At 45.6% G+C, this 27,850-nt stretch overlaps 1 protein-coding gene across 2 annotated transcripts in view; it reads left to right on the top strand.

The window, feature by feature from the left end:
* Positions 1–27,550, top strand: part of TMEM181 (transmembrane protein 181) — a 97,300-nt gene extending 69,750 nt beyond the window's left edge. For both annotated transcript variants that reach the window (XM_077486275.1, XM_077486276.1), the window contains exons 16-17: positions 14,644–14,710; positions 26,993–27,550. In XM_077486275.1, coding sequence (XP_077342401.1) covers positions 14,644–14,710; positions 26,993–27,071 — 146 coding nt within the window. In that variant the 3' untranslated portion in view covers positions 27,072–27,550. The remainder of the gene's footprint in view (positions 1–14,643; positions 14,711–26,992) is intronic.
* The last annotated feature ends 300 nt before the right edge of the window (positions 27,551–27,850 follow it).

The raw sequence follows: 27,850 nt of genomic DNA on the forward strand, positions 1-27,850 counted from the left end.
CCACTTTTATCTGAAAGCCGGCTGCCTAAGGAAAGAGAAAATACCAGGGTTATGGCATCTAGCTGCAGCCATATTCTCGGTATTTAACATTAAATTGGTGATGTAAATTCTCAGTTAGGCAGTCGACAAGTAGTTAAAGTGGAACTTTAGTCAGAAAATTAAGTCCTGCTAGATCACTTCAGACTGGCCCCTTTTGCAGCTATGTAAAACGTTAAAAATAAGAGTCTGTACTGTTTAACATCCAGTAATACACCATCTCATTCTGCTCTGCACTTGGCCAATTGCTCTCTATTTTTAGGCACTACAGTTTGTAGAGACCAATCTGCTGACAGCCTTAGGGTGCAATTAAACTCTCCTATCCTTTACAGCCAAGGAATTTCCTTCTGTTTGATTTGCAACTCCCATGGTGTGCTTCACATATGATCAGTTATGACACCAGCCATTTGATAGTTTGACAGTTTGGTTAAGCACACAAACAAATGTGACAGTTGGCAATCCTGGCATTCCAGGAATGTAACTTTTTTTTTTTTTAATCTTTTTATTTTTTTTAACCGTTAATTTGGTTCAGGGACTCTGGACTTCAACTGTAGCCTCCAGCAAGAAGAAACAGGAACCATGCTGGAGACAATTTACTGTAGACACTAATTTTAGTAGCATAATTATTACTATGGCAATGTATGTTCTTTGCTGAAGAACATTCTTTTTTTTTTTTTAATCAGGTTGTTATCAGTAAAGTTCCACTTTAAGTACAAGGTAGTTTTTTGGCCATTATCTTGGCTTGCAGGATTCTAAAGTTAAATGCACTTTGCTGTGAGTGAAATTTCCTAGTTCACCAGGATAAGGTAGTGCTGAGGCCTTGGCTGTCTTTCCTACCTCGGGTGGTTTCCTTGTTCCATCTAAATTGGACATTAGTCTACCAACTTGACCAACTATCAAAAAAAAAAGCAACCTAAGTAGAAGGTGCTTTTACACTTTGAATGTTGTTCAAAGTGCTTAAGTTCATCTGAAGTCTATAGCTTTGATTCAACAGATTCTTGGTTTGTTCTTCCGAAGTTCAGTCTACTTCCTGACCTTCTATTTCTAGGTGGGTTTGTAAGCTAATTTCTCAGACCTATGGTATTGGGATTAACGTTCTCTTTCATAGTCAAGGCCCATTCCACCAGGCATGTCAGTGCTTATTGGGTGATTCAGCATCCAAGCTTCTTCTATTCAAGATTGTAATGCTGCGATCTAGTCTCCTCTTCACATTTTACTAAGTTCTACCAGGTAGATGTTCACACCTCTGCAAATGGCAGTTTTAGTTGAAAGGTCTTTTAAGTGGCTTTATAGCAGGGTTTTCCCTTATTTTGTTATGCAGGTGGCTTTAAATTGGGGTTTTCCCCCTCTTCTGGTTTTGGGCTTGTTCTTATTGTCCCTGTGTTGCCCTCCCCCCATTCTGCCCACATTCCATGCTTGGGGACATCCCAAGTAGTCATGACTATAATGTCCACTGTGTTCTGTAATTTTGGATTTTTGGTTTTAAAAATCCTTTTCTAGGAGGACATTACAGGACCCAGGGATCCCTTACCTCTTGTCTGCATTTCTCATTGCTTGCTACAGCACTGGGGCTTAGCTGAAAGTGGGTTATGCCTGGGCAGGAATTCCTGCTTTTAGCCAGTATCCATTCAACTGATAGTGGCAGTCATGAGAATAATGATCTCCAGGTCCTGTGATGTACTCCAAGGAATGTAAACCAAATACATGTATATGGTATGGTGTCCTTGAGCTTCTGGTTAGATGGATTTTGCAGTCTTGACTACTGTAGGTTATTGTCTACAAAAAGAATGAGATATTGAATGTATGCTTTAAAGGGACTAGGGTGTATGTTTATCAAACAGAAGAGCCGAGATCTTGATGATCAGGCTGATCTCTCAGGTGTGCCAGTTTATGAAGCAAAGATGAGGAGTGGCTCACCACAGGACACACCGTTCTGTCATTCACTTTTACATAGATAACCAGTTTATGAAGGTGAGAGAGATCTGAAGATCTCAATGGCCATCTCTGTAAAATATCTCCATCCCAGATTCTCCAGCTCAGAGGTGGAGAATCTGGGTGAGACGTTGCTATGATGTAAGAAAAGGAGGCTTCTTTCTTCCTAATATCAGGTTTATGTGTGTGCGAGATATAATACACATGTCACATTTTTGTAAATATTTTGTTATATCTTTTCATGTGACAACACTGAAGAAATTACACTTTGCTACAATGAGTGTACAGCTTAGTTTACAGTGTAAATTTACTGTCCCCTCAAAATAACTCAACACAGCCATTAATGTCCAAACCGCTGGCAACAAAAGTGAGTACACGCCTAAGTGAAAAGTCCAAATTGGGCGCAAAGTGTCAATATTTTGTGTGGCCACCATTATTTTCCAGCACTGCCTTAACCCTCTTGGTCAAGGAGTTCACCAGAGCTTCACAGGTTGCCACTGGAATCCTCTTCCACTCCTCCATGACGACATCACGGAGCTGGTGGATTTTGGAGACCTTGCGTTTGGGGATGCCCACAGATGTTTAATAGGGTTTAGATCCTAAGACATGGCCAGTCCATCACCTTTACCCTTGGCTTCTTTAGCAAAGTAGTGGTCATCTTGGAGGTGTGTTTGGGGTAGTTATTTTGGAATACTGCTTTAGGGCACAGTCTCCGAAGGGAGGGGATCATACTCTGCTTCAGTATGCCACAGTATTCGTGGTTCCCTCAATGGACTATAGATCCCCAGTAGCGGCAGCACTCATGCAGCCCCAGACCATGACACTCCTACCACCATATTGTCTTTGTTCTCCTCACCTGGTTGCTATCACACACGCTTGACACCATCTGAACCAAATACGTTTTTTCCTGGTCTCATCAGACCACAGGACATGGTTCCAGTAATTAATGTCCTTTAGTTTGTCTTCAGCAAACTGTTTTCAAGCTTTCTTGTGCATCATCTTTGGCTTCCTTCTGGGATGACAGCCAAGCAGAGCAATTTGATGCAGTGTGCGGCATATGGTCTGAGCACTGACAGGCTGACCCTCACCCCTTCAACCTCTGCAGCAATGCTGGCAGCACTCATATGTCTATTTCCCAAAGGCAACCTCTGGAGATGATGCTGAGCACATGCACTCTACTTCTTTGGTCGGCCATGACGAGGTCTGTTCTGAGTGGAACCTGTCCTGTTAAACCACTGTATGGTCTTGGCCACTGTGCTGCAGCTCAGTTTCAGGAACTTGGCAATCTTCTTATAGCCTAGGCCATCTTTATGTAGAGCAACAATCCTTTTTTTCATATCCTCCGTTCTTTGCCTTGAGGTGCCATGTTGAACTTCCAGTGACCAGTATGAGAGAGTGATGCCACCAAATTTCACACCTGCTCCCCATTCACACCTAAGACCTTGTAACACCGAGTCGCATGACACCGGGGAGGGAAATGGCTAATTGGGCCCAATTTGGACATTTTCACTTAGGGGTGTACTCACTTTTGTTGGCAGCGGTTTAGACATTAATAGCTGTGTGTTGAGTTAATTTGAGGGAAAAGCAAATTTCTTTATCGTACATCATGGGACATAAAGCCTTAAAGCGGAGGTGCACCCTAAAATGGACCTCCGCTCATCGGAATCCCCCCCCCCCTCCGGCGCCACAATTGGCACCTTTCAGGGGGGAGGGGGGTGCAGTTACCTGGATAATCCAGGTAACTGCACCCACTTCCGGGATAGCTGTCTGCGGAAAGGGGCGTAGATTACGCCCCTTTCCGCAACTGCCCGCCCCTTTGCGCAAGTGCCCCGCTGCCTGCTGGGAAACGCACAGTTCCCAGAGGCAGCGGGGACCGTCCGGATTGCGCCGCGCGGCTCGCGCATGCGCAGTAGGGAACCGGGAAATGAAGCCGAAAGGCTCCATTTCCTGATTCCCATACCCAAGATGGCGGCGGCAGCACCCGAGTGTCGATCTAGAGATCGGCTTCGGGTGCCGACATCGCGGGCGCGCTGGACAGGTAAGTGTCACCATTTTAAAAGTCAGCAGCTGCAGTATTTGTAGCTGCTGACTTAAAAAAAAAAAAAAAAAAACGCGGAGTCCCGGCGGACTCCCGCTTTAAGTAATTAATGGGTTATAGCCTACCGTCAGGTGTTGACACTGGTAAACCCTAATTAAGGAACTTTACTCCCTTTATATAACCCCCTCCTCCTTCCAGACGCACGTCGGTTTTCTTTCGTTCATTGACGGACACAGCATCTTCATCTTGACCTTAGGGTTATATCGCTCCCTTCAGGAGAGGACTAGGCAGAACATGTTAAAAACTGCACAGTACTGCACAGGGGGCAGTCCTACTGGCTATAACCCCTCACACTGCATCCAGCAGCTCATTTTTTTTTCTGCCTAGTGTATGAGAAGGACCTGGCTCCTGGTGGGACCATTGGTCCTGGGAATTTTTTTTCATTTTTCTGCAGTTTTGATTCCTGTGATCTACAATCAACAGCCAGGCTGGATAATATAGATCCTGGTAGTCTCTCCATCTTGGCGATCGTGCGTGAGCAGACCTTAACTATGCGCTGGGTCGGCCACGACATGCCCCGTCTGATCCAGGGGTGGCCGGTGAGCTATATGCTCCTGGGGCACACATATGACCGGGCTACTGTTGTCCGTGTCATAGTGTGCTGTGGCCGACAGCCACCCCATACTGCTCGGGTGATGGGTCTGTCCATGGAATGCGTCCAGCAGTCCCTGCAGGAGAGGTAAGTATGGTTCCACCTGTCTTGGCAGGATGGAGCAGCTGGGCATTCCCTGGGAGGTCGACAAGGGGGGTCTCTCTCTCTCCCTTTCTTCTGACCCTTTCCCTCCTCTCTATGCTATGGGCCGCTGTGTGACTGGGCATATGGGGGTGCGGTGCACGTATTTGGCCGGGGGGAGGGGGGCCTTCGAGTCCTGCCAGGGGGCTGCACTGGGTGTTGGGGGTCCGCTCATCCTTTTCCCTGTTTCTGGGCCACGGTGGGGTATTTTGGTGTGTACGCCATGTGGGGAGGTCGCCCATTTTCCTGACGCCCTCAGACGTGTTTTGCTGAGGCAGCCAGCGGACATTTTCTAGTAGCCTCAACTTGTTTTGCCTCTAGCGCTGGGTGCTTGTTTCCTTCTAGAATAGCGCACTTTTTACACAGAACACCTCGTGTTTGGCTCAGGGGAGAGCGGACAGCAGCAGCACAGCGCAGTACCTGGGTCAGGGTGGTGAGTCTTGCGAGTGGCCCCTCAGTCTGTGGCAGCTAGGAGGGTGGGCATTTTGTGTGACCTGCCTTGGTGAGTGTGGGTCAGCATGGCTTCAGAAGCTGGCGCTTCTTCCCCGGACATCCCTGTTATGGCAACCTGTGGTGCCTATGGACCCTCTGTCGGCGGTCCTGGAGTCCTTTGTTGCCAGGATGGAAGTGGCGTGCGGGCTCAAGGGTGGTAAAAAAACTCCCCCTCCCCCCCACCGTTTTCTGGGGAAAGTTGACTCAGACTCTGGTCCCGCTGTGGCAGGTGCCCCCTGTTCTGACATTTCAGAGGATGTGGACCAGGGCCGTTCAGACAGTGAGAATAACTCCGTGTCCGGATCAGCGCTTGTAGGAGCACTTATCACAGTGATGCGGGATACCCTAAAGATGGAGGATACGGTGGTGGGGTCAGCATTACGGCCCTGATGTCAGACGCTTACTGAATGGGCTAAATTGTTGCACCACGAGTTGGAGAAGCAACGGGCTTCCCCAGTTTGCGTGGATCTGATGGACCAGTTGGTACACGGCCTTAAGTATGTCTTTGATGCAGCCTTAGATAAGGCCCCCTTGCTCTCTAGAGCCTCAGTATTAGCTGTGGTGCTACGTTGCCTGATTTGGCTGCGGACCAGGCATCTAAGAAAGCACTGGCGGATTTGCCCTTCAAGGGAGAGAGGCTGTTTGGAGCCACGCTGGATGACATTATTAAGAATGTTACTGGGGGTAAGAGTACGTTGCTCCCACAGTCCAGGAAAGGTAAGGAGCCACGCTGTAGGCATGGGCCCTCCTTTTCTGTTCAGAAGCGGATTTTTCTTCTATCCGGGTCGGCAGGTAAGCGTTCCCAATCTGACAAGGTGCCCGCTAATGGACAAAAGCGTCCCTGGTTTCGCAAGCCTGCAAGCAAATCTGTTGCCGCATGAAGGTTTTCTCCCGCCCGACTCTCGGGTGGGGGGTTGCCTTCGGGAGTTTGCAGCTCGGTGGACCTCCCTACATTCCAACCAGTGGGTCTACAAACTGGTTTCAGCAGGATACAAGATAGTTTCTCTCTTGTCTGCCAAACAGATTTATTTTTTCCCTCCAACCTTCATTATCTTCTTCTGGCTCGTCCGGAAGCCCTGTTCGGGGCAGTACAGGACCTGCTGTTGCGCGGGGTCATAGTGCCTGTGCCAATGCCGGAAAGGTTTCAGGGTTTCTACTACAATCTGTTTGTAGTCTCAAAGAAGGAAGGGTCCGTCCGGTCCTAGATCTCAAGGCCATCAACCTCTTTGTGAACGTACAAAGGTTCAGGATGGAATCGGGTCGCTCCATGGTCACTGCACTCCACCAGGAGCATTTCCTGGTGTCCCTGGACATAAAGGACGCATACTTGCATGTCCCCATATGTGTCGGGCATCTCAGGTTTCTGCGATTTGCGGTCAGGGATGAGCACTACCAATTTGTAGCTCTCCCTTTTGGCCTGACGTCTGCAGCAAGGGCCATCACCAAGGTGCTAGCCCCCATATCTGGCTTTGCTAAGGCAGCAAGGGATCTCAATCGTGGGTTACCTGGATGACCTCCTTCTGAGAGCAGCTTCAGCCTAAGAATTAAGGAAGGATGTGGCAATCGCCATGCAAATTCTTCAGGAGTTTGGTTGGGTACTGATCCTCCAGAAGTCTGTGTTGGTGCCGACTCAGTCTGGAGTACCTGGGCTTGCTCCTGGACTCCTCAGAGGCGAGAGTCTTTCTCCCTGCGGACAAGCTGCACACTCTTGAAGCTGCGTTGAAGTTGTTGATGTCCCGCAGATGGTCGTCGCTGCATTTTGTACATGCTAGTCCTGGGTCTCATGGTAGCCACTTTCGAGGCGCTACCGTATGCTCCATTTCACATTCGAGTCTTGCAAAAGCAGATCCTGTCAAAATGGGACAAATCTCCGTTATCTCTGGATTGTCAAATCTGGGTGAGCCAGCTAGTCAGGGATTCCCTGCTCTGGTGGCTGAGGTCTCTGACCCTTCGGTCCGTGAAGTCGTTCGTTCCTCTTCATTGGACAGTGATCACAACAGACGCCAGCCTGACCGGTTGGCGGGGAGTTTGGGGCGTACAGTCAGCCCAGGGTTGCCAGACGCAGGAAGAATCCCGCCTGCCGATCAATGTGCTGGAACTTTGGGCGATCGGGCTGTGCCTCTCCACATGGTCACAGAGGCTGCAGGGGAGTCCGGTCAGGATCCAGTCAGACAACACCACGGCGGTGGCATATTTCAACCAAGTAGGTACGAGGACCTCAGCTGCAGCCCTGAAGGTCGCTCACGTCCTGCGGTGGCCAGAGCTGCGTGTGCCAGCTGTGTCGGCCGTGTACTTTCCTGGCGTAAAAAACTGGCAAGCGAACTACTTAAGTCGTCATATGCTGGACCAAGGGGAATGGTCGCTACATCCGGATGGATTTCGGCTCCTTTGCCTAAGTTGGGGTACACCAGATGTGGATCTCCTGGCTTCTCGACTCAATTGAAAGGTGCAGAGGTTTGTGGCCAGGTCAAAAGATCCCTTGGCAGACGCGGCAGACACATTGGTGGCTCCATGGGGGCATTATCGGCTGATTTTATGCTCCCCCCCCCCCCCCCCCACTCAAACTTTTACCACGTCTGAATGGAGGCTGAGGGATTTCTGGTGATTCTGATTGCCCCAGATTGGCCTTGACGTCGTTGGTACGCCGACATAGTACAAATGGTGGCGGATGTTCCTTGAGGCTGCCGATGCGAGTGGACCTTCTGTCGCAAGGTCCAATACAGTGGTGTGAAAAAGTGTTTGCCCCCTTCCTCATTTCCTGTTCCTTTGCATGTTTGTCACACTTAAGTGTTTCGGAACATCAAACCAATTTAAACAATAGTCAAGGACAACACAAGTAAACACAAAATGCAATTTGTAAATGAAGGTGTTTATTAATAAAGGTGAAAAAAAATCCAAACCATCATGGCCCTGTGTGAAAAAGTGATTGCCCCCCTTGTTAAAACATACTATAACTGTGGTTGTCCACACCTGAGTTCAATTTCTCTAGCCACACCCAGGCCTGATTATTGCCACACCTGTTCACAATCAAGGCATCACTTAAATAGGAGCTGCTTGACACTGTAAGGTCCACCAGAAGATCCTTAAAAGCTACACATCATGCCGAGACCCAAAGAAATTCAGGAACAATTGAGAAAGAAAGTAATTGAGATCTATCAGTCTGGAAAGGGTTATAAAGCCATTTCCAAAGCTTTGGGAATCCAGCGAACCACAGTGAGAGCCATTATCCACAAATGGCGAAGACATGGAACAGTGGTGAACCTTCCCAGGAGTGGCCGGCCGCCCAAAATTACCCCAAGAGCGCAGCGATGACTCATCCAAGAGGTCACAAAAGACCCCACAACAACGTCCAAGGAACTGCAGGCCTCACTTGCCTCAGTTAAGGTCAGCGTTCATGCCTCCACCATCAGGAAAAGACTGGGCAAAAATGGCCTGCATGGCAGAGTTCCAAGGAGAAAACCACTGCTGAGCAAAAAGAACATCAAAGCTCGTCTCAATTTCTCCACAACACATCTTGATGATCCCCAAGACTTTTGGGACAACATTCTGTGGAGCGATGAGACAAAAGTGGAACTCTTTGGAAGGTGTGTGTCCAAGTATATCTGGCATAGAAGGAACACTGCATTTCATAAAAAGAACATTATACCAACAGTAAAATATGGTGGTGGTAGTGTGATGGTCTGGGGCTGTTTTGCTGCTTCAGGACCTGGAAGACTTGCCGTGATAAAAGGAACTATGAATTCTGCTGTCTACCAAGAGATCCTGAAGGAGAATGTCCGACCATCTGTTCGTGTACTCAAGCTGAAACCAACTTGGGTTCTGCAGCAGGACAATGATCCTAAACACACCAGCAAGTCCACCACCGAATGGCTGAAGAAAAACAAAATGAAGACTTTGGAGTGGCCTAGCCAAAGTCCTGACCTGAATCCTATTGAGATGTTGTGGTATGACCTTAAAAAGGCCGTTCATGCTCGAAAACCCTCTAATGTAACTGAATTAGGACAATTCTGCAAAGATGAGTGGGCCAAAATTCCTCCAGGACGCTGTAAAAGCCTCATTGCACGTTATCGCAAACGCTTGGTTGCAGTTGTTGCTGCTAAGGGTGGCCCAACCAGTTATTAGGTTTAGGGGGCAATCACTTTTTCACACAGGGCCATGATGGTTTGGATTTTTTTTCACCTTTATTAATAAACACCTTCATTTACAAATTGCATTTTGTGTTTACTTGTGTTGTCCTTGACTATTGTTTAAATTGGTTTGATGTTCCGAAACACTTAAGTGTGACAAACATGCAAAGGAACAGGAACTGAGGAAGGGGGCAAACACTTTTTCACACCACTGTACTTCATCCTACTTTACAGTCGCTGGCTTTAATGACATGGCTGTTGAAAGCCAGGTGCTAAGGGACAGAGGTCTGTCGGATTCTGTAATTTCCACTATGCTGAGGACACGGAAGTCCTCTTCTCAGAAGATTTATCATCGTACGTGGAAGGCCTACATCTCCATGTATGAGGAGATGTGGTGGCGTCCGCGTACATATTCAGTTTCCAGGATCCTGCTATTTTTGCAGCGAGGAGTGAATCAGAAACTTGCCTTAAGTACCATTAAGGGGCAGGTGTCAGCTTTGGCGCTATTCTTCTTTTTTTTTCTTCTTTTTTTTTTTCAACGACCTTTGGGTGTTCGACATGTGGCCCCTCCGGTTCGACCACCGCTGCCTCCATGGGATTTGAATCGGGTGCTCCCGGTGCTTCAGAAACCGCCATTTGAAAACATTAGTGAGATGCCCTTGTTGACACTCTCTCAAGAAGTAGTCTTTCTAGTGGCGATTACATCTGCCAGGAGGGTTTCTGAGTTAGCAGCCTTGTCATGTAAATCTCCCTACTTGGTCCTTCACAAGGGTAAGGCAGTGCTGCGCCCGCAGCCTTCGTTTCTTCCAAAGGTGGTGTCGGCCTTTCATCTAAATGAGGACTTTGTGCTTCCATCCTTATGTCCTTGGCCATCACACCCCAAAGAGGGTGCTTTGCATTCCTTGGACGTGGTCCGGGCTCTACAGGTGTATCTGTCTGCTATGGCTCCTTTTTCAGAGGTCGGACTCACTGTTTGTATCGGTGGCTGGTCCGAAGAAGGGCCTGGCGGTCTCGTCAGCACCATTTCTCAGTGGATTAGACAGATCGTGGTTCAGGCTTATGCCTTAAGGGGGCATAAGCCTGAACCACGGGGGCCCCTTTCCTGGCACATCAAGCGTCCATTTCCCAGGTGTGTAAGGTGGTGACCTGGTCGTCCATTCACACTTTCATTACATTTTACAAGGTTGATGTGAGTGCATCTTTGCAGGCAGCTGTTTACGATTGCAACTCCAACATTGAGGAGCTCTGGTTGTTATGGATGGAGTTATTTTCTTGATGTTCCTACTCCTTGTTTTTTTGCTTGGGGACGTCCCTAAGGTCAAGATGAAGATTTCTGTCAATGAACGGAAGAGAAAATAGGATTTTTGTACTCACCGTAAAATCCTTTTCTCTGAAGTTCATTGACGGACACAGCACACACCCCTCCTATGTATGTTTTATACTGCTTTTTGACTAAATGAGCTGCTGCATGCAGCGTGAGGGGTTATAGCCAGTAGGACCACCCCCTGGGCGGTACTGTGCAGTTTTGCTGTTTTTAACATGTTCTGCCTAGTCCTCTACTGAAGGGGCGATATAACCCTAAGGTCAAGGTGAAGATGCTGTGTCCGTCAATGAACTTCAGAGAAAATAATTTTACGGTGAGTACAAATATTCCGTTTTTTTTTCACCAGTGGCTAAGGTGTTGGTCACGAGTAAAGAAGTGCTCTGAGTAGCTCCAGGAGGGATCCATGCTAGATTTAAATTCCCCCATAAAAAGAAACCAGATACCTCCAGAAGTGCCACTGAGGCCTAAACTGGATGATACCTGGGACCTCATATCCGAAGCAGCTATTTGAACCAATTCCTCTAGTCCTTCTGACAAGGAAGTTGGTATTTTTGGTTGCTATATCCTCAATAAGGAGGGTTTCAGAATTGGCTGCTCTTTCAAGTAAAGAGCCATATTTCATGAGGACAGAGTGGTGTTACGCCCTCGTCCATGCTTTTTGCCAAGTCATTTCAGGTTTTCACCTGAACCAGGCTATTGTCCTGCCATCGTCTTTTCCAAAACCATGTTTCAGGGAAGAAAAGTCAATACATTGTCTTGATGTGGTGAGAGCAGTGAAAATCTAGTTTAAAGAAAACTGCTCAGATTTGTAAGACTGATGTCTTATTTATTCTGCTGGAGGGTCCTAAGAAGGGACAGGTAACGTTGAAATCCACTGTTACTAAGTGATTTTGGCAAGTAATAATTCAAACTTATGGTTTATGGGGTCAAATTTCCCCTTTTCAAGTTAAAGAGGAAGTAAACCCTTCCAAACAACTTGGACCTATAGGTAAGCCTAGATTAAGGCTTACCTGTAGGTCCAAGCAATATCTCCTAAACCTATATGGTTTAGGAGATATTTGCCCGAAAATGGGCACCGCTGTCTACGGCGCATGCGCCGTAGACAGCGGCGCGCAGGCGCACTAAATGCGGCAAATCCAAGAATGGATTTGCCAAATTTGTCGACTCCCGTGCGCATGCGCGGGAGTGACGTCATCGCGGCTTCGCCGTATGACAGCGGCGGAGCTGCGAGGCGCGACTCCCGTGCGCATGCGCGGGAGTGACGTCATCGCGGTTGCGCCGCTGTGATTCGTCGGAGCTGCGAGACGCCACAAGCAACATGGATGCGGCGGACTACAGGGGACAGCGGCGACTTCGCTGGCTCCTGTGTCAGGTAAGTGACACATAATGAGCTACTATGCGATGCATAGTAGTCCATTATGCTTTACCTTTGCAGGGAAAAAAAGAGGAAGTAAACCCATCAGGGTTTACTTCCTCTTTAAGGCACATTCTACCAGGTCAGTTAGTGCTTCTTGGGCAGTGCGTCATCAGGCCTCCATGGCTCAGATCTGTAAGACTGCAACTTGGTCTTCAGTGCATACTTCCACAAAATTTTATCCGGTGGACATAAGGAGGTATGAGAATATCGCCTTCGGGTGCAGTGTGCTGCAAGCAGTAGTATAAATCCTCAAGTCTGGGTGTACCCTGCAGGTTGTTTTCTCCCACATCCCCTTATGGCATTGCTATAGGACGTCCCATTGAGTAATTAAGGCTCTGTGTCCCATGATGTACGATAAAGAAAATAGGATTTTTTATAACAGCTTACCTGTAAAATTCTTTTCTTGGAGTACATCATGGGACACAGAAGTCCCTCCCCTCCTTTTTTTTTTTTTTTTTTTTTTTTTTTTTTTTTGGGATACGAGTATATTGCTTTGCTACAAAAACTGATGTGCTCCTGGAAGGAAGAGGGATTATATAGGGGAGTAAACTTCCCTAATTAGGGTATACCAGTGTCAACACCTGACGGTAGGCTATAACTCAGGGGTGCCCAACCTTTTGAAAAGCGGGGGCCACTTAATCGACTTGGTAACCGGTTGTGGGCTACAATGAGCAGAGCAGACGGATGACAGGTCTGTGCAGAGCGGACATGGACACAGCCCACTCTACTCTATGGGTCCTCCGATCTGATCAACCCTGACGGAAGGGGGATTTATCCCCTTCTGTGTTTTTTTTAATTTATTTTTTAATAGCGAATCAGATTGGAGGTAGGGGGTGTAAATGGACACAAATCTGTTTACATCTGCCATTTCATAGAGTTGAATATAGGGTCTGATTGGGTCGAGCCGATTGTGTGAAAGGGCCCTTTCACACTAATGTAGCACAGTGCACCGGTGTCTTTCCTGTGGGTTAGCTACACTTTGCCATAGACGTCTATTATATCCTGCAGGTGTGGCGCACTTTCTGAAAGCACACCAAACTCATAGGTAATAGCAGAAGTCTGTGGCTCGGTGCAGGTAACCTGAAGGCTCAGCTGCACCTGCAGATCAGTTTGAAAGCAGCCCAGTAACCACTGCGCAGATATGCCCATATATACACTTTTAGTAATAAACTGACCTTTATTAACAGTCTTCCATTCAGGTATCGCCTGCTGTTGCTTTCCTGGGCAGAGTGCATTTGGTATCACTCCACCTGTGGCAGGAGACGGCGCTATACAGGAAGCATCAGCTTGTACAGCTCTGCTCCACAGCCGCTTGCTTTGACGGCTTCATTAACAACACAAATGCTCTGGGATTTCAGGTCTGCAACCCATGATCTGGGCTTGCCAATCCACCATCCCACAAAAGGAGGTCGGGGGCCACATCAGAGGGCTCCGCGGGCCACTGGTTTGGCACCCCTGCTATAACTCATTAAGTAATTAAGGCTCTGTGTCCCATTATGTACTCCAAGAAAAGGATTTTTACAGGTAAGCTGTTATTAAAATCCTATTGTACACTGTTATACAAGCTGTACACTCACTACTTTACATTGTAGCAAAGTGTAATTTCTTCAGTGTTGTCACATTAAAAGATGTAATAAAATATTTACAGAAATGTGGCGGGTGTACTTACTTTTGTGAGATGCTGTGTATATACACACGGTACAAAAACACGCACACACACACAGTATAGTCATTAGGTATTTTTTTTAAGGACCCATTTACATCTGAGCAATGCAGAATTGCGCAATTCTTGCCACAATTCCAAATTGCTCTAAAATTGTGTCAAAATACGCAATACACTTTTGGGTGCCATTCATTGTTAATGGCACCCCAAATGCAGTTAGCAGACATGCATTTTGACACACGTTTTGTCATTTGACAAATACACTACCAACATTCCAAAAGGCACATTGAAAAAATGCACAATGCTCTATGCCCAAAAAAAATTCAATTTGGCTTTTTGGGCCTTTTTTTTGTGTGCATTTTGGTAGTTTTTGATGCATTTTTTGGTTTTTTTCAAAACACATTTTGGCTTGTTTTTTCAAATGTATTTTATCACATTTTTATGTGCATTTATGTGTTTTTTTTAACATGTATTTTGGTTAATTTTTTTACCTGCGTTTTTGTGTGTATTCCGTAAACACATGCACAATGCATGATATGCTTGCGGTGCCATTAATTAATCACATCCCAAAAGTGGCTATCAAATGTGCTGTTTGCCAAAATACACACAAAAAGCAAATCAACATGCAAACTACATGCTAAAAGAAGATTAGTCGTTTTCAGCTTTTTACATTGGTGACCTTTTGACCTGTATAAAATCGTGTGACTTTCTACCTGAAAACGAAACGCTGAGGTGTGAATGCAGCCTTAGAGTTTAATGAATATATGATTAATTGCTTTATTAGAATTGCATCAATTTATTTACTTCTGTTTATTTTACAGAATCACAGTTGAAAGATAATCCTGCCTTTTCGATGCTAAATGACTCAGATGATGATGTAATATATGGGTAGGTTGTTTGCTTTTGTGTAATTGTGGAGTACTATTTTTTTTTTTCGTCACACCTCTTCATTTTGCATTTTTGTGCCCTGAGGTACGTTGCCTTATGGTAGCCCATATATTTTAGTTGGGCTCTCAACATACCTTGGCACATTAGAAAAGCACCAGTCTAATTTTCACAATGTAGTACACCACAGTGTACATGGTTTACGTCTTGTGTTGTGTGCTATAGCACATGTGCGTTTTGGGCAGATTTGTATCCATTTGTACATTTTAAGGTGGCCATTCAGAATAGATGGCAACCCAAATATACTCATGCATTACTATGTGTTTTGGTAACGCATGTTAAAAATTTAAAGTACATTACCACAATAAATGTGTGCAAGTCTGCTCTAAAGAAAGGTTAGTTGTGTAAAATGAAACCAGGAGTTAACGCAGACTTAAAGATGCCTAATTACCCAGCTGCCTTCCTGCTCCATCTAACGCTGATATCTAGATATAAAAGATCCCTGCTTATCCATCTACTCAATGTAGCTAAAGCGTGCATTTCTATCATGTTGGAAACTAACCACAACCCCCATATATTGTGATTCTCTAAGATTAGCGAAATTCAGTAGTTGATGGCAGCAGCCAATAATCAGGAGGAGCAATGCCCTTAAATGATGGCTCTACTGGACTGATTTTTAGTACTCTTCAAATTACCAGACCATGCTATAACATAAATTTTGAAAAACGCAATATTTTGTACTTTTTGCTCTAATAAATATCCCCAATTTAAATTAATTTTTTTTTTTTTTTTTTTTTTTAACCACTTAAGGACCAGGCCTCTTTTTCAGACTTGGTGTTTTCATGTTTAAAACTGTTTTTTTTGCTAGAAAATTACTTAGAACTCCCAAACATTTTATATTGTTTTTTTTCTAACACCCTAGAGAATAAAATGGCGGTCATTGAAATACTTTTTTTTACACCGTATTTGCGCAGCGGTCTTACAAGCGCACTTTTTTTTGAAAAAATGCACTTTTTTGAATAAAAAAATAAGACAACAGTAAAATTAGCCCAATTTTTTTTATATTGTGAAAGATAATGGTATGCCAAGTAAATTGATACCCAACATGTCACGCTTCAAAATTGCGTCAAACTGGAATGGCGTCAAACTTTTAGCCTCAAAAATCTCCAAAAGGGACATTTAAAAAATTCTACAGGTTGCATTTTTTGTGTTAGAGGAGGTCTAGGGCTAGAATTTATTGCTCTCGCTCTACCGATCGCGGCGATACCTCACATGTGTGGTTTGACCACCGTTTTCATATGTGGGCGCTACTCACGTATGCGCCCGCTTCTGTGCGCAAGCTCGTCGTGACAGGGTGTTTTTTTAAAAAAAAATTTTTTTCTTATTTATTTTAATTTATTTTATTTATTTTTACACTGTTTAAAAAAAAAAAAAAATGGATCACTTTTATTCCTATTACAAGGAATGTAAACATCCCTTGTAATAGAAAAAAGCATGACAGGTCCTCTTAAATATGAGATCTGGGGTCAAAAAGTCCTCAGATCTCATATTTGGGCTAAAATGCAAAAAATAAAGAAAATCTGACATTTAAAAAAAAAATATACCTTTAAGAGGTATGGGCGGAAGTGACGTTTTGACGTCGCTTCCGCCCTCCTATGGTATAGACACGAGTGGGGGCCATCTTAGCCTCACTTGTCTCTATGCTGAGCTAGGAAGAGGACCCGATCGCCTCCGCCGCTACCGACTGCTCCGGTAAGCGGCGGAAGATGCGGGAGGGCGGCGGCAGGGGGGGTGGCACCTCTCCCGCCGCCGATAGCGGTGATCTCGCGGCGAATCCGCCGCGGAGACCACCGTTATCGTACAGCCGACGGATATTGTGGCAGCAGCTGCTGCCGTTACCGAGATATCCCTCTTCAAAAAAAGGACGTACATCCCCGTGAGGCGGTCCACAAGTGGTTAATTTCAGTTTAGGCTAATATGTATTCTTCTACATATTTTTGGTAATAAAAATTGCAATAAGTGTATATTGATTGGTTTTCGCAAAAGTTTTATAGCGCCTACAAATAGGGGATAGATGTATGGCATTTTTATTATTTTTTGCTAGTAATGGTGATCTGTGATTTTTATCGAGACTGCAACATGGCGCACACATTGGGCACGTTTGACATATTTCTGGGACGAGTGACAATTATACAGCGATCCGTGTCATACAAATGCCCCGATTACTGCATAAATATCACTGGCAGGGAAGGGGTTAACACTAGGGGGCAATAAAGAGGTTAACTGTGTTCCCTAGTGTGTGTTCTAACTGTGGGGGGAGGGGACTGACTATAAGAGATGACAAATCGTGGTTCCTAGCTATTAGGAACTCAAGATCTGCATTGCCTCTCCTCACAGAACAGGGATTTGTGTGTTTACACCACACACGTCCCTGTTCTGTCGCTCGTGTCTGGCGGTCATCAGCTTCGACACCCCCGCAGTGCGGTGGGCACGCACCTGCTATCTTGCTTAAAGGAGCCGGCGTACAGCTACGACCGTTTGTGGGATCGTGGCGACTCGCTGCAGTATGATGGCTGTTCAGCAAGTGGTTAAGGCTACTTTTACACTGGGGCAGGCGTCGATGGTAAAGCGGTGCTATTTTTAGCCGGCGCTTTACCGTAGTTTTAGCAGCACTATTCGGCCTCTAGCGGGGTGCTTTTAGCCTCCGCTACCGCCCGAAAAAAGGGTTAAAACTGCCCCATTGATTTCAATGGGCAAGGGTGCTTTAGGAGCGGTGTATAAACCATTCCTACAGTGCTTCAAAGATGCTGCTTGCAGGACTATTTTTACCGCCCTGCAAGCGCACCGCTCCAGTGTGAAAGCACAGCTTTCACACTGGAGAGACGGAAGAGGCTCTACAGCCGCTATGCAGGCGCTATTTTTAGAGCTGTAGCGCCTGTAAATTGCCACAGTGTGAAAGTAGCCTAAGGGATAACATTTACCCACAATTAAAGTGATTGCAAAGTCAGTTTTTTTTTATCCTAATGCATTCTATGCGTTAAGATAAAAAGCCTTCTGTGTGCAGCAGCCCCCCTAATACTTGAGCCCCATCCAGTGGTGTATTTTTAGTTGTGTGCTGCCCTAGGCAAAACTAAGATCGAACGCCCCCCCCCCCCCCCCCCCCCCCATCATCTAGATTTGTCCTACTACTTCCTTTCACATGAGCAGTCCAATTTGATCTGTCTGTCTGTTTTTCAGGAAAACCCAATTGAACCCTCCATTCTCCTCTATGGAGTAGCAGGTGCAATCTCTAATCTAATCTAGTCCACTAAAAACAAACTGATGGGGATCTGTTCCCCTCCGTCTGGGCGGATCAGATCAGATCACAGTCAGGTGTAAATGGACAGTAGAATTTGTTTACATCCGACCGCCAATAGAGCAGAGCGGGTTCCGCAGAGGGTGTGCATGGCGCACTGTACAGCAACAGATGGGCAGGTAAGTAACTTTAATGCAGAAGAGATGAAGCATGTCTATTCTGTATTAAAATCCCTGCCTGTCCGCATATTTTAGAACTCAGGACTAAACTTCCACTTTTAATATAGGTCTTACAGTTTTAGGCAGGTTCTCCCCTTTAAATTTGTGCTGCGGCACTTTCTGCCAGAGAAATGCGTATGGCAGCATGATGCTATGTGGGCAGGAGCTATGCGGGAGTACAATTGCTAAATCATTCCGCTCCCCCTGCCCACCCCATAAAAAAGCATTCTTGGGGACACTGCAGCTACTGTTGCAGTGTAGCTAAGCAACAGCAGTTGCAGTGCCACTAAGAATGCTTTTCTATGGGGTGGGCAGGAGGAGCAGAGTGGTTTAGCAATTGTACCCTGTGAGGTGTCTGCACCACTGTGAGTAACCAGACAAGCTAACAGTATATGTCATTAGACTTGATCTCCATTGGCAACCTTGGAGCTGTAGTACCTGGTGTGAGCCACCCCCCCCCCCCCCCCCCCCCGAGATATGCCACTGCCTCTCCATGCCCCTCATTGCAGAGCTCCCACCCATTACACACGGAGCGCCCACCCTCTGCCGCAAAGTTTACTACTACTACTGTACTTCAGTTTATGGGTGCCACACTCCCTTCCTGTCCCATTTGAATGATGTCACCTCAGAGGCCGGGACTAGAAGTCACCTGTCAGGGGGCTCTCACTCCGCCTGACAGAGAATGCAAAGTAGTTTAGACTGGTGCAGGATAGCACTCAGCACCGTACTGCAGTTCTGCTTTGTGTCCTGTATCTTCAGCTGGGAGACTTTTAACCTTGGGGCTGCATGCACACTGAACCTTGCCTGCATCCTCCTCCAGTTGTTACGCCCAACGCTTCTTCCCCTTCCGCATCCCGTAGTTCCGGCAATTCTGCCTGTCAGTATTCTGCTGTGCTGGGTAAATATGTGATCAGGCTGGGGGCGGCGCCGCCCTAGGCCTGGGCCTTGTCGGCCTAGGCCAAAATACAGCACTGGCCCTATCTCTATCCAGCGATGTCCACAAGTGCCTCAGCAATCGAGGACTATCCCTCCTAATTAGCTGAGACATGGCAATGGCACCATTGGCTCCCCCTGCTGTCAGTCAAACTCAGTTAACCAATCATGAGAGAGAGGGGGCAGGGCTGGGCCGCGGCTCCGTGTCTGAATGGATGCACTGAGCTTCAGCTTGGCTCAGATGCACCCATAGAAAGCTGCTTGCTGTGGGGGTACTCAGCAGGAGGGAGGGGCCAGGAGCTAGAGCCATGGACACAAGAAGAGGAGGATCTGGGCTGCTCTGTGCAAAGCCACTCCACAGAACAGGTAAGTATAACATGTTTGTTATTTTATTCGAAAAACGATCACTTTAAGTTTACAGTGTTATGGTTTATCTCCTTGATACATCCTAAGATGCCTGTTTTTGGCCACTTTTGTTACTTAGGGCTGTCTAGTGATATTAATAATTCCACTCATGTTCCTTCTAAAATACTATGGCCACCATCTTACGCTATACTACACGCTTTAACACATATCTTCAACCTCTCACTCTCTACTGGCATCTTCCCTGACCCTCTAAAACATGCGCTAGTCACTCCCATACCAAAAAGGCCTCACTAGACCCCCACCAATCTTAACAACCTAAGACCCATCTCTTTACTCCCTTTTGCCTCCAAACTCCTTGAATGTTTAGTCTACAACCGACTGAGCGACCACCACATTGAGAATGACCTTCTTGATCCCCTTCAACCTGGATTTCGCCCACAGCACGCCACAGAAACTGCCCTCCTAAAACTCACAAACGACTTAACAGCCCAAACCATCGGTCATTATTCCGTACTCTTACTCTTGGACCTTTTCACTGCTTTTGATACAGTTGACCACCCCCTCCTCAAAAACTCAGTTTTCTTGGTCTCCATGTCTGCACTGTCCATTCGTTCAAATCTTGCCTATCTCGTTGCACCTTCAGTGTGACTTCCTCCTCTCCACTTCCTCTTACCGTTGGGGTCCACCAAGGTTCTGTCCTTAGACCTCTACTATTCTTGATCTACACGTCCTCCCTGGGTCAGCTACCATTTATATGCTGACGACACCCAGATCTATCTCTCTGCCCCTCAGCTCACCCCATCAATCTCCTCGCACATCACTGATTTACTAACAGACATATCAGCCTGTATGTCAAACCACTTCCTCAAACTGAATCTATCTAAAACTGAGCTCTTAATATTCCCTCCCTCACGTGCCCCTTCCCTTGACTTCTCTGTCAAGATCAATGGCACATCTATCAGTCCGTCCTCACATGCCAGGGTGCTAGGTGTAACCTTAGACTCTGAACTGTCCTTTCAGGCCCACATACATTCTCTGTCCAAATCATGCCACCTTAGCCTCCGCCACATTTCCAGAATACGCCCCTTTTTAATGAATGAAACCACCATTTTTTTAGGGGCAATTGTAGACACTCGCTCGGGTTGAACTGGATGGACTGGTGTCTTTATTCAACCTTACGAACTATGAAACTAAGCTTCTAATTAACTCCCTGGTTATCTCTCGCCTCGACTACTGAAACCCCTGCTCATTCGATTACCTTTACATAGACTATCCCCCCTTCAGTCCATAATGAATGCCGCTGCAAGACTCCTCCACCCTACCAAGCATTCAGTGTCCTCCACCCCTCTCTGCCAATCCCTCCACTGGCTTCCACTCACCCAACAAATAAAATTCAAAGTGCTAACAATAATTTACAAAGCCATCTATAGCACTGCCCCAAGCTACATCATTAACCTAGTCCCAAAATACCAACCAAGCTGCTCTCTTCAGTCCTCCCAAGACCTCCTGCTCTCTAGCTCCCCGTCGCCTCCTCCCATGCTTGCCTCCGGGATTTCTCCAGAGCTTCTCCCATCCTTTGGAACTCCCTACCCCAATCTGTCCAACTATCCCTTAATCTATCCATCTTTAGATGATCCCTCGAAATTCTTCTATTTAAAGAGGCCTATCCTGCTTCTAACACTGTTTCATTTCCTCCATCAGCTCACCCCCCACAACTATTACCTTTTGTATCAATTGACCCTTCCTTTTTAGATTGTAAGTTCTAATGAGCAGGGCCCCCTGATTCCTCTTGTACCAAATTGTAGTGTAATGTCTGCCTTTATTTTGTTAAGCGATGCACAAACTGTTGGCGCTATATAAAACCTGTATAATAAAGTTAGAAGCTGATTGGCATCCATGCACAACTGCACCAGATTTTGCACGCTTCAGTTTTTTTTTTTTTTTGTAAACTAACCCCTATACTGTGTATACAAAATATATATTTATTTTCTTACATCAGGGCACACAGAGCCATAGTAATAACTATGTGGGTTATATCGGCATATCAAGTGCTGGACACTGGCACGCCCCTTAAGGCGTGAACTTCCCCCATATAACCCCTCCCATTGCTGGGAGTCCTCAGTGTCTAAGGTGTTGGGCATGTGTAAGGATGTCTGTACTGAGCTCCACGGGCTGTCTCTGTAATAGACTAAATGAACGGTACCCGGGCCTAGTCATTCAAAGACACGAGGTTTTGCTTGTGAATGCTTTTAAAGCTGGGCCCTGGGATCCAGTACTTTTTGGTAGTAAGGCCAATAAAAGTTTACTGGCAGGGTCTTCTCGCAGGTCCAGGATTGCGGGATTACCTGAGTGTACCCCTGTTCCTGAAGGTTCCCTTTCAAGGTCTTGGAGCCTACCGCAAAGGATTTTTTTTTATCTCTGACAAACCTTGCTGCGAGGAAAGGTAGGGGAGATAATCTCTCCTTCCATGTATTGTGTTGTCATGTCATGTCTGTGTCACCACTGGAGGCTGTATTGAGCACTCACCATTCTGACACTGGAAACAGCAGAAGGTCCACTCTCCTCTCCGTTCAAGCCAGCTCAGACCCTCAGGTATGAAGGGGGGTCTGATCACTTCCTGGGCCCCCAGATTGGCAATTTTGATTTATTTGAATGCCAGCCAGCTGCCTCTTTTTCTTTAAAAAAAAATAAAAAATTTTTGGGTAGGTCGCGGCCGCTCGTCGAGCGGAAGCTTTAGTCCCCCGCCGCCGTCCGCCATGATGCCAGTGCTCACTCGGGAGATTCGCTTCCCTGTTTGAAACAGGAAGGGGGGGGTTGTTTTCACACGGGGCGTGGCTAAACTGCGTCAGACGCCGGCCACATGTGTAGGAAGTAGTTAGAGCTCTGCAAGAGAAGCTACTGCCTGGCGGTGGAGGGACAGAGCAGAGTGGTTGCTGATCAGGTTTGGTGACACAGGCATTTTCCTTTTGGCAACATTGTACTGTATAGCTAGGATTAATATCAGTTATTGTACTGTACTATAGCCTAGCAAGCAAAACATTCTTTTGCTGGTACTGGCTCTGCTTTGTACTGTAAGCTATGAGTAACAAAGGGACCAGGAACCCCTCTAAGCGTCCTAAGGGGTTAATGGTATACAAAAAACTAAAAACCCTTCCAAAAGAATGTCTTCCTCCCGAGAGGTAAAATATGCCCAGTCAGATGAAGCCATCAAGGGTAGAACACTTCTGTCCCTGTGTATTTCATATAAACAGGTTTTTCTTCTACCATTTAAAAGATTATTGCTATGATGTCTCTCCATAGTAGGACTAAACATAGCAGATTCTCATCTAGTAATCTGGGCCCTTTTGTTAAGGTGCAGGAGGCTGGGGATCAGGTAGATCTTCCCAAATTTTGGAACATACTTATTTTTCCTCTTCAGAGGATCTTAACAAGGAGGGAGTAGCCGCACATGTCAGGTGTTTGTCTACTCCCTTACTTAATCCTTTTCTTGCCTGCCACTGGCTCTTGAGGTATCTACCTCTAATAGGGTTCATTTGAACCTCCCCCACCTGGGGATGTTTTTTCCCATTCATTCTATGAAAGAAATGGGGAGGGGGGGTTCCAGCTATTAATACTGCAGTCACCTCAGTGAGTCACACATGTCCAGCGAATAATGCACTGATGTTAAAGGATCCAGCAAGTTAAGGTTGGATTTTCCTTTTAAAGACAAGATGTCTTTTGCAGTTCTGACTGCAATTGGAGTAGTTCAGTCCATTAACCCTTTAACGTCTGCTCCACTATTGTGGTGGAGCACATTTTGAGTCACGCCAATGCATTGGAAGGTGGCCTCCAAGGGGTTAAGTAACAGGTGTAAGATACCTGAAAGTTCTGCCTGATCAGGAGGCCCGGCAAGGGGCTGGAGTATTTGACACACTGTGTCTCACAGATGCTATGAAGGACTCGATCGTTTAAGTCCTATGGCTTATACTTGGACTAGTGCATTTTTGCAGAGGTCCATGGCTGAGATATTGATCAGCCGAAGGACCAGGTGAAAACGCTTAGCCAGCCTTCCTGGGGTACTACTATATAGAGTGGATAAGTACATCCAAAAGGGGTAAAGCTCTCTTCACCAATAAAGGAGGTTCAAACAGTTTTCCTTTAATCATGCAACCTCTCCCTAATGCCTGGGGTATCTGCCTTTAGGCAGTCTTGACAGGGGCAGCACCAGGATCTTGGGGCAGAAAGCCCATGAAGTAGAATGTTAAGGCTTTCTCATGAAGGAGCACCCCCAATCGTTTGAGTGAGGGGAAGGTCCTGCAATTCTCAAAGTCTGGCAGGAACTATGTTATGAGCAGAGTGATTTCTGCAATTTTTTTTTTTTTTTTTCTCTAGGTTACATCTAGAGTTTCAAGGACCTGGATGGCCCAGTCGGCTTTTGATCTGAGAGTCTGGGGTTCGGGTGCTGCCTGTGGGGTCCTTAGGGCTGCTGATGTGGCAGTCTTTATGCAAGAGTGTCGCGTCTCCTCATAAAATGTTCCTAAGGTTCCAGAAAAAAAAAAGAAAGAAGAGAAGCCTCTTTCTGGTCTCTGGATCAGCTGTTATCCCAGTCGGTGATATCAGAGATTCCCTTATTGGAACAGGGGTTTTTGGCTCAAACCTTTTAAGGTCCCAGAGCCAAGCAGAGAGGCAAGACCCACTCCAGATCTCTGAGATCTGAATCGGCACTTAAACATCCGATCCTTTCATAATTCGATTGGCTGTGTCCATCCTGCAAGGAGGGGAGTTGTATATCTACATGTGCCAAATTTTCCCGCTTACCAGAAATCTCTGCAGTTTCAAATATAAAGTTATATTTTATCAATCGTGGCACTGCCATTCGGCTTAGCCACAGCACTACAAGTGTTCTGAATGATTCTGGCACCTCCGTTAGCCAGGTTAAAGGCTCAAGGCATAGCGGTCCTAGCCTATTAGAAGATCTACTTTGAATAGATCATTCAGTCTCAGGTCTAAAACCAAAGTCTGATCTCAGCTGTAGGTAGCTGAAATCTCTAGGTTGGATTCTCAGCCTAGGAAGATTCTCCTTAAAACCATCAAGGAGGTCACTTGGGGGCTGGTTATAGATACCATACAGAAGAAGGTATTCTTACCCCAGACGTGAATCAGTTCCATTGTAGGACTAATTGAACTTCTCAGGAAAGGAAAATTCCTTCATTTTGGCTGCAGGAGATTTTTAGGGGAAAGGGTGGCCTCCTTCAAGGCCGTCCCTTACGCGCAGTTTTATTCAAAGACTTCTTCAAGACACCATCCTGTTGGTCTGGAATAAAGAGGATTCAGGCCTTGTTTTTTTCCAATACGCTTGGCTCCTGACATAGGTCAGAGCCTAAATTGGTGGTTGTTATCCAACAAGAGGGAGAATCTTTATCCTGCAAGGTGTTAACAACAGATGCCAGCCGGGGAGCAGCCCTGGAAGAAGATTCTGTCCAGGGGAGATGGTCCAGGTTAGAGGACCTTGCCTATCAGCTTTGTTGGAAGTTTCAGGCAGTACATCTGACCATAGAATCTTGTGGGTCAGATTACGGGACTGTCCAGACAGGATTCAGTCTGACAGAGCCACGGCGGTGGCTTACATCGATCACCAGGGGAGGCACGAGAAGTTGTGCAGCCTGAAAAGAGGTGAATAATGTTCTAGCTTTGGCAGAACACAGCACTCCTTGCCTAGCAGCAATTTTAATATTTCAGGCGTACTACTTGAGACGCCAACAATTATTTCCAGGAGAATGATCTCTTCACCCCGACATCTTCCTAGCAATATGTCAGATGGGGTACTCCGGACATGGACATATTCGTGTCCAGATTCATTAATAAGGTTGACAACTTTATGTCAAACAAGGGGTCCACTAGCAGGTGGAACAGACGCATTCGTCTTCTCTGGATCAGTTTTCACTGATCTATGCATTTCCTCCAGCTCTGCTACTTCCGTGCCTTCTCCGCAGGATTAAACAGGAACAGAAGGTGGTGATTCTGGTGGCCCCAGTGGGTCCCAGAAGATCTTAATTTATCGAGATCATAAGGAGGGCAGTTGAAGTCCTTTGGATTCTGCCATTATAACTAGACCTTCTTGCACAGGGTCTGGTATTTCATCCTACTTTACGGACAAGGAGTTTAACAGGTTTGACTGTTGAATCCCACTCTATAAAAGGTGGTGGGTGATCTCCTTCAGTAGTGTCTACTTTGACTAATGCCAGGAAGCCGGCTTCCAGAATCACTTACTATAGAATCTGGAAGGCATAGGTTTCTTGGTATAGATCCAGGGGTTGGCACCCCAGGAAGTATGTCAATAGGCAGGATTCCTGCATATGGGATCTGAAATGAAGCTGGCCTTGCCTTTTCGATGTCTTTTCCTACGGCCTCTTGCTTCCCACTCTTGGTGCGTAGCTCATTCAGGGGGTAGCACGGTTTATTTCCCCTATCAAGGCACCTATAAATCCTTAGGATTTAAAATTGGTCTTGTTGGCTTTGTTAAATGAGCCGTTTGAACCTTACGAGAAATTCTCTTGGTTCTTTGACAAGAAAGGTAATCTCTTTTTGCTTGCCATTTCTTCTGCTAGAAGAGTATTGGAACTAACGGCTCTGTCTTGTAAGAGCCATATTTCATCATGCATAAGGACGAGGTGGTTTGGTGTCCTCATCCTGAATTCTTACAAAAAAGTGGAAACAGGTTTTCATTTAAACCAAGATATTATTCTTCCTTCTTTCTTCCCAGAAGTCTTAATCTGGGGAAGAGAAAGCACTACAGTCTCTCTTGATGTAGTAAGAGCGATCAGAATCTATTTAAGGACGACCGCTCAGGGTCGCAAAACACAGGTTTTGTTTGTACTGTCAGAGGGTCCAAGATATGGACAGGCAGTGTCAAGAGCCACTATTTTCCAAATGGATTTGTCAAGTGATTGATCAAGCTTCAGTTTAAAGAAGTGTGTGTGTGTGTGTGTGTGTGTGTGTGTGTGTGTATATATATATATATATATATATATATATATATATATATATATATATATATATATATATATATATATATATATATATATATATATATATATATAATCTCTCTATCCAGGGCAATTGGTGCCTCTTGGGTGGTGCATCATCAGGCCTCTATGGCTCAGATCTGTAAGACCCGCAACATTGGTCTTTGGTTCAGACGTTTATTCGATTTTTTTTTTTTTTTTTTTTTAAATCGATACGGGCGTGCCAGTGTCCAGCACCTGATATGCCGATATAACCCACATAGTTATTACTGTGGCTCTGTGTCCCCTGATGTACATCAAAGAAAAGGATTTTATAGGTAAGCTGTTTTAAAAATACTATTTGAATAAAGTTGTTGCTTTCTACTTCTTGCATCATGTAACAGTTATGTTCTCCATTCATATGTTATATGCTTTGTATTTAAGCACATTGGTTGTCTAAAAGCTTTCTAATATATCTGTGTGTTCACAGGAGTGACTACGAGGAGATGCCTCTTCAAAATGGACAAACCATAAGAGCTAAATATAAAGATGAATCTGATAGTGACTGAATGGATTGGGAACATCCTGGCGGAGTGCCTTCAGGTGCAGGAGGAAATATTCTGAAGGATGGACAGTTTCTTTTCATTACAACTTTGTTGTTATGGATTGCTGCTCTTTCTGCAGAGGATTTTTATGTGTTATTTTTCTGATGACCAAATCCTAATGACACAGGGGAGCCTTGAGTACAGATGTCGGTCTGTTTTGTAGTGTATACATTGAAGCTACCAACCCCCGTGTTCTAATTATTACTTCCAAAGCACAGCGAGCTCTGTCAATATTTTTTTTATTTAGGAAGTTGCTGGAAAAGCATGACTCTTAATTGGAGCAAGTCCTCTGCAAGCGTGAATGTGATGTCTGTATGTTTTATTGGATCAGATTCTTTCGGAGATTGTATTTAATGAATTTTGCTGCACAGTTTCTTTTTAAATGTTGGTGTAAAGTCCTTTCTTCCATTGTTCCTATATTAAAGGGTATGAAATACGGTTTACATGAAGGACATTTGTCGAGGTAATGTTTATCTTTTAGAAATGTAATGGGCACTAATTTGAAAAGGGATGTTTCAGTACTACACTATTCTGTAATTATTTTGCCAGCTGATGAGAATTGTCTTAGGAGTAGTTATGTAGATAAAAACTTTGTCTATAGCAGAAGTGCTCCCCCAATGTTGGCATTGGTTGTCAGTGTGCCATTTCTCTGTAATGCCATTCTGTTTACCTATGTTCTGTGAGCCAAAAGCATGTGCTTTCTAGTACATCTGATAATACTGAGAACTAATACCCAAACCTGG

Source organism: Lithobates pipiens, unplaced genomic scaffold, assembly GCF_037356315.1.
Source record: "Lithobates pipiens isolate NorthernLeopardFrog02 unplaced genomic scaffold, aLitPip1_a1.2 Scaffold_18, whole genome shotgun sequence".
In the NCBI taxonomy this organism is placed as follows: domain Eukaryota; kingdom Metazoa; phylum Chordata; class Amphibia; order Anura; family Ranidae; genus Lithobates; species Lithobates pipiens.